The 12908-nt window shown below is 36.4% G+C and overlaps 1 protein-coding gene across 1 annotated transcript; it reads right to left on the minus strand.

Moving 5' to 3' along the window:
* Positions 1–1097: 1097 nt before the first annotated feature.
* LOC107684983 (ran-specific GTPase-activating protein-like) lies at positions 1098–11117 on the minus strand. The gene is made up of 6 exons (XM_016481385.1): positions 10961–11117; positions 9568–9704; positions 5726–5883; positions 5514–5642; positions 2222–2284; positions 1098–1958 (listed from the first exon to the last, which is right to left on the minus strand). The coding sequence occupies exons 1-6, from the start codon at positions 10973–10975 to the stop codon at positions 1792–1794; spliced, it is 669 nt and encodes a 222-aa protein (XP_016336871.1). The 5' UTR covers positions 10976–11117; the 3' UTR covers positions 1098–1791.
* Between the last annotated feature and the right edge of the window lie 1791 nt (positions 11118–12908).

Below are 12908 nucleotides of genomic sequence, written 5' to 3' on the forward strand. Positions count from 1 at the left end.
ATTTTATGATGAATCTAATGATTTTATTTGGTAAATTTCATATTAATAAAAGTAAAATAAATAGTTCTAAACCCTGTTTGAAGGTCGTTGTGACTGATTTTCATTTGTATTTTGAGTCTCTCCAATGTATTGATAACAAAAAATGTAGATACAATTTTATTCGCTAGAGTTGAAGTTACTTGAAAATTGAACGGGTATATGGTGTCTTTTTTTATTTTTCTTTAAGTATTATTGATTTTTTTTTTCTATGTAATGTAAACCCATTCCTTTAACTGTGTTATCTTTTTGGATGTCTTGTTAAAGTTGTAAATGTTGCATGTTATGTCTTTAATGTCCAATAAAAAAAATAACCACCTCATTTCACAGTAATCAGTTAATAGCATTATATCGTTACATACCTAAATTGTTAACTTCTTACCAAATGCGAATTTACTTATCTAAAACATATATACATTATGCTGCAATAAGCTGTTTTTTCTTTTATGTAAAAATCTGTATAATTTAAAAACCAGATTTTAAATGGTTTTAATTCTAGTATCAAATGAAACAGCTGTCTCATGGTCTCCATGTGATTAGCCAAGGAGAAAACTCATATTTGTCCCATTAGGCTTGTAAATGGAAGCCAAGCAGACACTGATGTATGACAAAGCATCAGTCTTTAATTTGGTTTGATCACAATCCTTTTACATGATTTATAATTAGTGAGCACTATAAAATGTGAGATTTCAAGTCAGTCATCAAATGCCAAATGTAATTTAAGGGACCCTGCTGCTTTCATCAAAAATGCTCAAAAACCAGGAATGCTGAAAATTTGCTGTTCATCAAACACAATATCAAAACCTCAATTCCTAAAACATACATTCAAAATTAATAAATAAAAGCAAAACAATGTCTAAGAGCCCAAATTATTGTGCATGCTATCATTGTAAGACTCCATATGACAAACCTCAGATATGCCCTGTAAATCTCGATCGGTGCCGTTTCTTGGAATTTAAGTTAAGCCTTATGGAATGAAAACTATATTAAGTGATACAGTACCTACTTATTTCACTTATCTATGTTTTTTAAAAAGCATTTATTGTGCATTATCACAACAGGGGTCCCTCAACATTTTAAAACCTTATTGCCACAATCAATTGACAGTCAACCACTTTTTTATTTTCTTGATTACCATTTCAAACAGAAGAGGGTCACACTCATAACAGGATGAAAACTTCCTTCAGTTATTCATGACAGAGCTGACATTTTATTTGTTCCCAGAAGAAGCCCTCCACAGAAAAATGAGTCATTTTAGTCATTCAATAGTAAATTCAAGCCACAGAGAAGTCAAATGCTCCTCGTGTGACTTTATTGTAAGGAAAAGTTGAAGATCTCAGATACTCATTCTCCCTATCAACTCATACAGCCCGCTCTCTTATCAGACAGTGCTCATCTAGACACTCGCAATATAACTCTTTAAAGTACAAAAGAAAAACAACAAAAGAGGTTACCCAATGTGGGAATCAATCAATAGCACAAGCCTTGTATCATAGCATGTCGTGTAAATACACAAATACATGATGACTGGTCCACAATGTATGGGAAAATGAAGGGCGATATGGGAGTTTGTGAATGGGACAAAAGCTCACAACATCTTAATGATTGAGAAACGGATGCATTAAGAGTGGCACCAAGGTCTTGTGAAGTCGAGGCCAAAAAGAAAACAAGTGTCCAATTTTTCATTTTCAGAGTCTGTTGTAGAAAAGGGGGAAATGGCAAGTGGAGGATCCGTATGGAGCTACGTTCCTGGGCTCATTTCTTCTTCTCCTCCTCCTCCTCCTCCTCCTCCACACCAGCCTTCTCCTCTTTCTTCTCTTCCTTCACCTCTTCTTTCTTGTCCCCTGAACTCTTTGTCTTGTCATCATTCACAGACAGCTCCTCCAGCTTCTCTGCCACTTTGTTAGCACTGTTCATGCTACCTGTGAAACAAAATTAAAAGGGTTCAGTTGAAGGCTCTTGAAGAAATACTTCATTACAAGCCTAACAAAAGATTAAGAAATTTTAAAAAAATCAAAAAATGTCTGAGAAGACACGGTCACCTCCCAAGTGAATGGCAAGGCAGGTTATAACGTTCTTCTTATAACGCTACTGTCGCAGACATAAAAAGTCTAAGGCTGGATTTGTCAGACTTAAACAGAGCGAGTCTGCATGGTAACAGGGTAGAAAATTCCATCAATCTTACCTTCTAGGGACTTTCTGACCTCTTCTTTGCATTCATCAAACTTCATCTTAAACTTCTGTGCATCTGCAAGACAAAGGAAACCAGTAATTATAAAATATACATTTTCAAACAGTATTATGATAGATACTGCACAACTATTGTCACAGTTGGCATGAAATGGAAATTCATCTATTTTCTTAATGCATATTATTGATCTTACTGTGAATGGTTCATACTAGGGCTGCAACAAACGATTATTTTGATGATCGATTAATCTAACGATTATTAGACCGATTAATCGACTAATCGTCGGTTATTCCACTGATTAGTCAGTAGACTTTGAGTATTCAGCTTTTGCAATTAGTTAAAATATCAAGTTATACATATTCTAACAAATAAATAAAAGTAATCACTTCAGCTTTTGAAAGTCATATTATGTAATTACAATTAATTTATACAAATAAATATATTTGCCACACAAAATGAGATGACAGACAGAGAAACTCTTATTCACCATTTAATTAGCTATATAAGAAAATAGCTGAATGACACATCATTCTGCCTAACATTTCCTTTTGTAAGTCATATGGATAAGAAACAAAATAGTGACAAGACACTTTATTTTTGGATAAACAATCTCTCTTAAAATACCTTATAGGGTTATGATAATCAAAACAGTCCTGAGCTAGATCAAGCTTTGATCTCTGCAAACCAAAGTATCACTTTAATTAAATATTTTTTTCCCACTAATAAAAAGTTATCATTAGCTAGCTCCACACTGGAGAGCTGCTTTATATCAGAAAATCAAGATGTAATTCTAACTGAAAGCGACACTGACTCTGGTTTTCCATGTTTAATACTGTAAAGCTGCTTGATTTAAGGCTATTGCATAAAGTACTATATAAATAAACGTGACATGACTGGACTTTACTGGAGTAGGTTACTGAACTGCAGAGTTAGTGCAAACATCCACATCGCTGTAATCAGATGCATTTTTAACTGCTGCTTTCTCACCGCTGTCAGTTCTTGTTGTGTTTATTTCATTATTGAGAGTAAAGTGCGCAGCATTTATTTACATATTCATCCAAACGCCGCGGCTGCGTTTGCTCTGAACTGAAGCGCTGTCTTCTTCTCTTGAATTGCATCAAGAGAGCTGAATTACAGTCTTACTGCAGGCTATTACATTAGGTCATATGACATCAAACGACTACTCGACAACAAAAATATTTGTAGACAATTTTTTTTATTACCGACGTTGTCAATAATGTCGACTATTCGTTTCAGCCCTAGTTCATACATGTATAAGTGCAATTTATTCACTTCCAAAGGTGTCCGATTCACCAACCAATTGATAGTTTTCACGTGACGTCACACACTCATAGACTTGTTCGGTGTCGCGTCATGGCTGTGTGGGTGGAGCCGGCGTCCTTTCCCCCTCATTGGAAAAGCATGGTGTTGACTCAGAATGGCCTACATAAAATTATTTCTGCTGCTCGACAGTGCAACATACGCATAAAAACTGAGCCGTATTTGGTTGGACTGTCCGTACGGTATCTGTGACTGGACAAACGACCCAACGGAATGGCCAGAGGTGTCGTTTCTCAACATTTTTTGTTACCTAACTGAGCAAGAGACAGCTTAGGCTACTACAAGCCTATACTACACGGCTTGTTAAAGTAAACATTAGTTGTTTTGTTTTGCTTAATTTTAATAAAGTGATAAAGACTTGAGTAAAAGCCTGTCGTACTTTCTTATTGATATATTAAAAAGTTTTTTAACATTGACAAAACAGGTAACATTAAGGTCCACTAAAGTGCCATGAAATGTGCAGCGTTATTCTATGTGGTGTGTGCTGCGGCTGCCTAATCATTTTCACAAATACATGCCTTAAAATAAAGATAACATGAAAATATGTATATAAAATACCAAAAAACATGGTTATTGGTTACTATAGTTAAACCATGGTAAAAAGAACATGTTTTACTACACTAACCATAGTTTAACCATGGTATTTGTAGTAAAACTGTGGTTATAGGCTACAATTGGTAATAAAAACGCCAAAAAAAAAAAAAAAAAAAGGTTAGCCTATTATACTTTTACTATAGTAATACCATTGCTAATTTTCGTAAGGGATTGTGTATAATAATATGAAATAAATGTTTTATTAGATTATGACATCACAAAATATCAGGGAGTGAGATTTTTTTTGATTGCAATGCGAAGGAGGGTTACTGTAAGCCCCATCAGAACTGGTTAGTGCAGGGGGACGGGACTAACGACAGATCATTGCAGTGTATCAGTCATATACATCGTCAGATCAGGTTTTTTAACTTATTAGAGGTACTACAGAATGCCACACAGCAACTTTTCGGCATTGCACCAAGCAAAACGAAGGAGGGTTACTGTAAGCCCCATCAGAACTGGGTTGCGGTGCAGGGGCACGGGACTAACGACAGATCATTGCAGTGTATCAGTCATGTACATCGTCAGATCAGGTTTTTTAACTTATTAGAGGTACAGGACGCCACACAGCAACTTTTCGGCATTGCACAAAGCAAAAATCAATCGAAATCATCACAAAAAGTAAAGATCAAGTGCCTAACAAGGTCTCCGCGCGTTAATTCGAATGGTTTGTTTTCCCCCACGGCATAAACGGTTATGATGTTTTTGTGGGCGTTCCCAGCCATGCCGAACAAATCTATAGGAGGCACACGCCCACCTGGAGGACAGGACAAAAAGCTTTGCTCCACTGACCGCCAGTTATTTTTACGCAGTTTGCATCAAGTATGATTACTGAATTGGATCTTTTAATATTACTATTTTAAATATATTAAGGCAGTTTAAGTGTTTTTACAACGTTTGTCGCACTGTTGAATGATTGAAATATTGCCGCGGGTGCTTAATATGGATTGCAAATGGCCAAAACTTGCATTTTGTTCCCATACCTTTGTTTCATTCTTTTGAGAGGTGATTTAAATATTTGCGGCTGTGAAACAGATGGAAAATTGATAGGCTTGTGCTGCAGTTCTATGGATGTTTTGCCCTCCAGGTCTTCGAGCCGGTCACGTGACCGAAAGCTATCAATAGATAGAACCAAGCCCTCTTCTCTACATTTTCCCCCCCATTTTGATCATCTGTTTCATTCAGATGTACATCACAATACAGAAAAAAATCCGGTGCTACTTTTTCCCCCCCATCGAGACTTGAAACACTTTCACTTATTCATAATTTGTTAAGCGTTGTTTTAATGGCACATAAATAGTTGAACTACTTCAAAATATTTATTCTGCAAATGCCGTTCATTTATACTTACTCTCTGCATTGAGGAATCGAATAGCCAGCAGCTCTGGTTTGGGTTTTTCATCTGCAAAGTCAGCATGTGTATTCCACACCCAGGCCCTGTCGCTGCCTGCATTGGGCTTCAGCTCCATCAACGGCATAACTAGAGCAAGGGATTTCGATAAACCAGTCAACATGATTGGAAGCCAATTAACAGAAGCTGAGCGGATAAACTGCTGCACTCACTGTTATGGTTGGCACAGATTTTGAGGGTACGGTCTCTCCTCATGAGAAGGCGGATGGAACCCTTCTCTGAATGTCGCAAGAGTTTAACGTCACCTGTCCCACGCTCCTTCCACTCTGGGGGATCATTCTCACTGGCAAAACGATACAGCTTTGCCCTCCTACATGAAAATCACAGACGTTGAATTTGTCAGCAGTCAAATACATTTGTCAGATTACAGGTGCATCGCAATAAATTAGAATGTCGTGGAAAAGTTCATTTATTTCAGTAATTCAACTCTGTATATTAAAGAACAGAAGCAATGATCAATTAACATATTGGTACTTTAGCAGGGCTGAACAATAGAGTTGAAGGAATTGTCACCATGTCAACATGAAAGTTTATCATTTGCACTTTTTGAAGCAATTTTTAAAACTACTCGAGCACAAGATGTGAAAAAAACTCACTTTAATTTGTGTTTCAAAGGACAAATGCACACGAAATTGTCAATGTGCCAATATTTTTGAGCATCCTCATAAATGCAGTCGGTTATGTAAATGTAAACAGTAAGGAGATAATCAGATTTATCAGTATATCATACCTGTACATTCTCTTAAAATGACAGCTGTCTAATATACCTAATAAGCCCTTAATGTTCATCAAACAAAAGACAAAGAAAGAATCACTGACTACTCTTGACCGAAACACTTTTGTAGATATTTGTTTTACATGCTCAATTGTAGTTACTAATAAGGTAATAAAAAATATTTTGGAAAAATACCTTAATGTCCAAAACTGTAATTTTTCACACACAAAATATAACAGCTTGCTACAACATTTTACAAAAATCAAGATTGAATATATTTGGTCAAAATCCCATGTTATAAAAGATGAAGTGCTATGCAGGCTATTTAAGACAATATTGGCTGATTAGACCTAAAATGCTAAATGTTTGCCCTCTCTCTCTTCCCTGTTCCCACATCTCAGACCTCAAATACATGAAATATTACCCTTTTTAGATAGTTTAGTAAAGAGTAAAGAAAATACTTTACAAAACTTACTAGCAGTTGCCCAATTGGTTATCAGTCTGTCTTTTCCAATACAAATAAGACCAGTCTACCTTTTCATAACTGAATATAAAAAGTTATGACCAGTCTGCAACCAGCCCCAGTTCTTTATTTACCCTTGTAAGACCCCTTTTTCAAACAAATCGTAGAGATAGTGATCATTTCTGTCCTCTAAATGTTTTCTAATTATATCTGTATGCAAATATATCCGCACAGCTTTCAGTAAGTATGGAGTGTGACATGCTTTATATTAAAATGAGTCATTAAAAGTGCAATAAGCCAGAAAAGAGAACCTAATCTGGTAATAACGTACAGATGGAGAGGAACGGACACACAAAGTATATTTTAGGTTTGAGTGCATGCCTAATACAAACAAAAATGTCAAAATGGAATGCAAACACAATCGGTTATGTATTAAGGGAACGTTAACAGTTGGGAGAAAAGAGGATGCGTGTCAATATATTAGATCAGTGCATTAGGTCTTAGTGACAGCAGCCTTCTGTCTGTGTCATTAAAGTCTGCATGAACTGGAAGTTGCTGCCGACTTTATTTCAGTATGGTGACGTATTTCCACTTGAAATAGAATATTGAGTAGAGGGCGGGTTTTATTTTTGCGCTCCTCCTTTTATATTTCACTCGCAGCAAACTAATGGTTGGAGGGGCGTGGTTAAGCAAATTCAGCCCAAGCCATCAAACTAACGTCATCAGAGCAGGAGTGCCATTCCGGAGCGGAAGCAAATGATCAGATTTTGATTAAAGATTACCAAGACAAACTATTTTTTTCAGAGGATTAACTTGCACAGATGAATTGGTCACCTTAAGACTAACAATGTGCACTAACAAAATAAATATTGTACATTTTGATTTCATGCGGACTTTGATGTTAATCAAACAACAAAAGAAAAACAAATTTCATTCATACAGAGCTCTATTATACATTTGATTATTCAAATTCTGTAATATCTTACCTGAATACTGTTAGAGTTGGCAAAATTAATATGATAGACTAATGATACAAATGAAACATTTGTTTTTGTTTTGACTGTTCACTTGTCTTTAGGGCTGCAACAACTAATCGATTATCATCGATTATGAAAATCATCGACAACGATTCTCATTATCGATTAATCGGGTCTGCCCACAGTGCACGTCCAACGGAGTTTACATACTTGTCCAACTTCAGCCGGTCGCGTCAAATTAAAGCACTGAATTACTTATTTCTATGGACAAAATGCATCTAAAATAGTGGAGGAAACAGAATGAGATGCTGCAGGAGAGTTACGTGATCCAAGCTGCCCAAAACATGAGAATTATTTATTTTAAGCTTTAAGCTAATGCATTAGCGTAATGGCTTGCCCTGTCAGGCGCTTTAACAGATGCGCGTGTGCGTCCTCAGCGCAAAAACACTTTCAGTTAACGGTCATATCCTTATGTATAAATGTCACAAATTCACGCGAGCATTTCCATTTTTGCATAAAGGTCCGTCCTGACAGTCTGTGTTAAATCTGAATCTTTACTGAATGAGCGCCGGTGCGTGTACGCGCGTCAGACAGACGGAAAACAGAGACAATTAATAACCAGCGCAAAAACATTAATTGTGCTGAAATATCTGTTGTTGAAAGTTAAATAAAGGTTTAGAGGTCAACATGCATTGCGCATATTTTATGAGAGTAGGAACTGTAAGGGGATAACAGCGTGTAATTGTCTGAATATAAATAGACGCTTCAAAACCGCCTTTAACAGGATAAAGAAATGACACCAAGCCCTATTCGGAATCCATGAGTTTTATCACTGAGGTGATAAGTAAATTTATTTTTACAGACGTCCATATGAGAAACAATTACTGTCCGAATCGTGCTATGATGTGACTGTGGTCAAAGTGAACGTGTGTTTCTGCAGAACATTACTCTTACCTATTGGTTACCACTGGGTTTGTGATTTTATTCATCTTTATCATTATTTAAATTTTTAATGCAGAGATTTAAACTATATTCACTATATACAATGCTTAACAAATTTATGTAAGGTTTTTAACAAATTATGGTTTGTGCCACTGCTGCTCTAAACTAACAGTACTGGTGATTACCAAAATCATTTTTTAGCTTTCTGTATGGGTTAGTCCTCCAATATGCATAAGCTCTTTAGTAACAGTAGTAGGCTGTTTCTAATGCTATAATATAATGATTGCTGTTATCTATGAAAGAAAGGCAGAGAGCTTTATAGTGTTTTTTTTTTCAGATACCCAATTACAGTCAAAAAGTACTTAAAACAATGCCAGCAAGAACGCAAGCTATGAAGGGCATAGGAGGCCATTTTTGTTATGTGAATAAATAAAAGTATTTAGTTATAAATAAATGACAATAACATTTTTTTGATTTAAACAATTTTTTGACAGATTCCTAAAATGTGTTTTCTCTTTATTATGGCAGGTGGTCTAATAAATTGTTAAGCACTGTATGTTTTCATAGCATTCAGTTGTAACGTTTGTTTTAAGGACATTGGGCAAGAATGTGCAAAGATAGTGTGTTTTTGTCAATAAAACACAAAAAAGAAGTGTGATTAATCGAAAAAATAATCGACCAACTAATCGATTATCAAAATAATCGTTAGTTGCAGCCCTACTTGTCTTCAATAACGCTCTACTTATCTGTAAGGCTACTAGTTTTTACTCCTCAGTAACTTTTAAAATAGTCTTAAATCCAACATGGAAAAGAATCACAATAAGATTGTGGAACATGATCCTGCTTGAAAAGATATTTTTTGCCATATCACCCAAATAAGCAAATATAGTGACTTACATCTTGAAAAGTTCTTCCTCATCTTCCTCTAGGGTCTTGATATCCTGCTCGGGGAGCGAGACAATGGGTTCAAAATGAGGGTCATGGTTGGTGTCCTCTACATTGTCTGTGGATGCATCATGATCATCTTGTGCCTCCTGGAGGGGGAAATTATAACGGCAGTTTTGTAAATCCAACTTTAAAAATCAACAATAAAACAGGCCAACCTAATGTCTTATGCAATTGGAAAATGATCCAGGCTCAGATGCATGACACATTTGCTACAGCATTTGTTCTGCTGAGATTCACAATGTCCTGATCCCGTCTGTAGGGATCCCGCTTCCACATTACTCATCAGATCAGTGGAGTGAAAGGCTGTGGGATTTGGAGGGATCATTCTCTGGAGTTTGGCCTATTGTCTCTGAATGTGCTGCTGCTGCAACCAAACTTACACCCACCGGCGCTGAGCCGTGAACTTAAACTCACATGCTGTGATGCTGGGGAATTCATGCACTTGCTATCCACTAATCACCGGTCTAACATCCATGAAGGCCTTGTAGCTTGCATTATTCAAATGCAGCAGATCTCCTACTACACATGTGACGCTTTGAACTGGTTCAACCACTTTTAGTTACGTTTTGCTCAGTCAGCGTTTTAAAATTACGAAACAGTTTATTTAGCTAAACAACCGACTTCACTCAAGCACAGATATCGGATGTTTACGTCTGAAGGTGCGAGTTACATCGGGTTCTCAAAAGTGGAGAGTCAGTTAGCATCCAAGCTAACAGAAGCTAATGAGGCCTAAATGCGTTTAAGTGTTTACATCTCCATCTCACCCCACAGTTTCGACAACATTGAGCAAATACAGTTAAAAGACGCAAATTAACCCGGAAGGGTGTTAATAAACCGGCTTTGAACTTCACATGTGCTGCAGGTTAACGATGCTAACGCACACACAGGCTAACATGGTCTTAGCATGTTACATTTCTATTAAAATTACGAGCTGTGTTTACCTGGAACTTGGCGTGGATATTTTTATTACGTCAATAAAAGCACAAATACTTGATTGTCCGTTATGTTTAAGGAAGTGACGAACACAAATACGCGTACAATTATGAATTGCAGGACGTTACAGCTGCTGCTGACAATGTAGCGTGATTTTAAATAAACAAACAACTTTGACAGGGTATAGTAACTAACAACAATAATACAAGTATTAAGAATAGAACGTGGAAAAGTGCATTTTTAACGTCTAATATTCAAGCGCGCCAGGCAGGAATTGGAAAAAAACACCTGCCTTTTCACACTCTGTTAAATAAGACCCTCATAAAACATTTATCGCCAACGAAACACTCAAAATAACCGTCTGTCGCGATCCGAAAGGGTCAGACGATGAAGGTGGTGGTACTCTTACCTTTGGGTCCGCCATAGTTTTTGCAGATGTTTGAAGATTATGGAGAGTTTCTGTGCGGTTTGATCAGCGTCAGCGCGTGAGATTTCACTCCGCTACTTTCGCGCGCGCCTAACCGGAGGAGAGAGGCGGTGACGTCAGCGCACGTTCTGCGGGATTATTAAAGCTCCAGCTGTGCTAAACAGATGTTGCTTTTATGTTTGTTTCTTTATCAGTGCATCAAGTACATATGGTTTAATTTTCTTGGCATTCTTAAGAAGAATTCCCACCAACATTGCATTCAACATCTGAGCATTTGACTCACTCTCTGTAAAGTTGTATGGTCCTCTGTAGAGCACCTGCATGTAAAATGCATTTTAGAGCCCTGCAATGCGCTGTTAGCTAGAAGACTGAATCTTCAGCATGTTCATCTCAGAGCTCTGACAATTTGTATGATGTAGCTACTCAACTGGCTCTATTGTATGAATGCAGAAGAATGCCCACTGCTGCAAGAATTGCCGAATTCAATATATTCCCAAGCAGTGTTGGGGAAAGTTACTTTTAAAAGTAATGCATTACAATATTGCGTTACTCCATTAAAAAAGTAACTAATTACGTTACTTAGTTACTTTTTTATGGAAAGTAATGCGTTACGTTACTTTTGCGTTACTTTTTAAATCTGGACAGGGCTTGCTTATTTGTTTTTAAAATAAAAAAATTCTATTTTTGGCAAATATAAAAGCCTTTTCACACCAAACGTGAAATGAATAAGCCTCAGGCTGAAGGGAAAGTAAATTTACGTCCGTACAGTAGAATGCAGAAGAAGAAATTTCAACACACTTCAGCAATAAACAAAGACACAAATGTTTGTCTAGAGTAATTTGTGCTTATTAGTTTGGTTGAACTGGATCATCGAAGGTCAGAAAAAGTAATGCGTTACTTTACTAGTTACTTGAAAAAAGTAATCTGATGTCTTACTTGTAATGCGTTACCCCCAACACTGTTCCCAAGTATATTAACCTATAATGTAATGTAATGAAATAATGTATATATATCTTCCCAACCAAAACTTCTTGCTATAAAGCAGTTCAGACTTAAGAGTGTTAGTTTTTATATTTAGTGGAAACAACTATTATTTGATTGCTTTAAACTAGTGTTGCAGTTATATTGCAGTTACAGCAATTCATTTAACTTTCACTTGAACAGGGATGCACAATGTTTACAACAATGTCTTGTAGGGCCGGGGTCAAGCAAATGTGGGTTCTGGCAAGTAACCAAAATGAACTTTTCTGCAGAATAGAAGCAGACCTGTCGTGCACATTTTAAGTTTGTATTGTGGCCTTTCCTGTGTTGGATTTAATGGTAGCCAACAAATATATATTTATTAACGTTTATTGTTTATTTTAATTTTTAAATGAATGTTTAAAAGGGTCATATGATGCGATTTCAAGTTTTCCTTTCTCTTTGGAGTGTTACAAGCTCTTGGTGCATAAAGAAGTATGCACGTTTTTTTATGTAAAAATGCTGCAGTGTGACAATATTTTAGTTTAAAAACTTAATACAAGGTAACAAAAACTGTGCATAATAATTAGAAAGCAATGCTGTAATTGTTTGAATTTACATGACAAGAGAAACACAATAAAGGTGTCTTTTGTTTGCCACTAATTACTAAGTTTAAAATAACCAAAATCAATCAATGAGCTTGCATGGCATCTAACTCAAGGTTTGTTTTTACTTAAGTTGGCTGACATACTACGTGATGCACCATAAAACAAGAATAAACAATTGCATTCTGCATACTCTGGGAAAGTTATGTGAAACATAGTGAAAGACAAAAATCTCAAGAAATTGAAGACTGAATCCTATGTGATTATTTCCCTTCAGGTTGTGTGCAAACATAATACCTTGGAACCACAGAGAAGAGCCAACCAGTGAGTGCTTTACCCTCATCCGTCCCTCCCGAACCTATAAC

Source organism: Sinocyclocheilus anshuiensis, unplaced genomic scaffold (genome assembly GCF_001515605.1).
Source record: "Sinocyclocheilus anshuiensis isolate Anshui unplaced genomic scaffold, SAMN03320099.WGS_v1.1 scaffold605, whole genome shotgun sequence".
Lineage (NCBI taxonomy): Eukaryota > Metazoa > Chordata > Actinopteri > Cypriniformes > Cyprinidae > Sinocyclocheilus > Sinocyclocheilus anshuiensis.

What these genes read in the sequence shown, in the direction of transcription:
- LOC107684983 (XM_016481385.1), bottom strand. An exon ending in AATCTGTGCCAACCATAACA is followed by an intron (nt 5,643 to 5,725) that starts GTGAGTGCAGCA and finishes CCCTTGCTCTAG; the next exon opens with TTATGCCGTTGATGGAGCTG. An exon ending in TCGATTCCTCAATGCAGAGA is followed by an intron (nt 2,285 to 5,513) that starts GTAAGTATAAAT and finishes TTTGTCTTGCAG; the next exon opens with ATGCACAGAAGTTTAAGATG.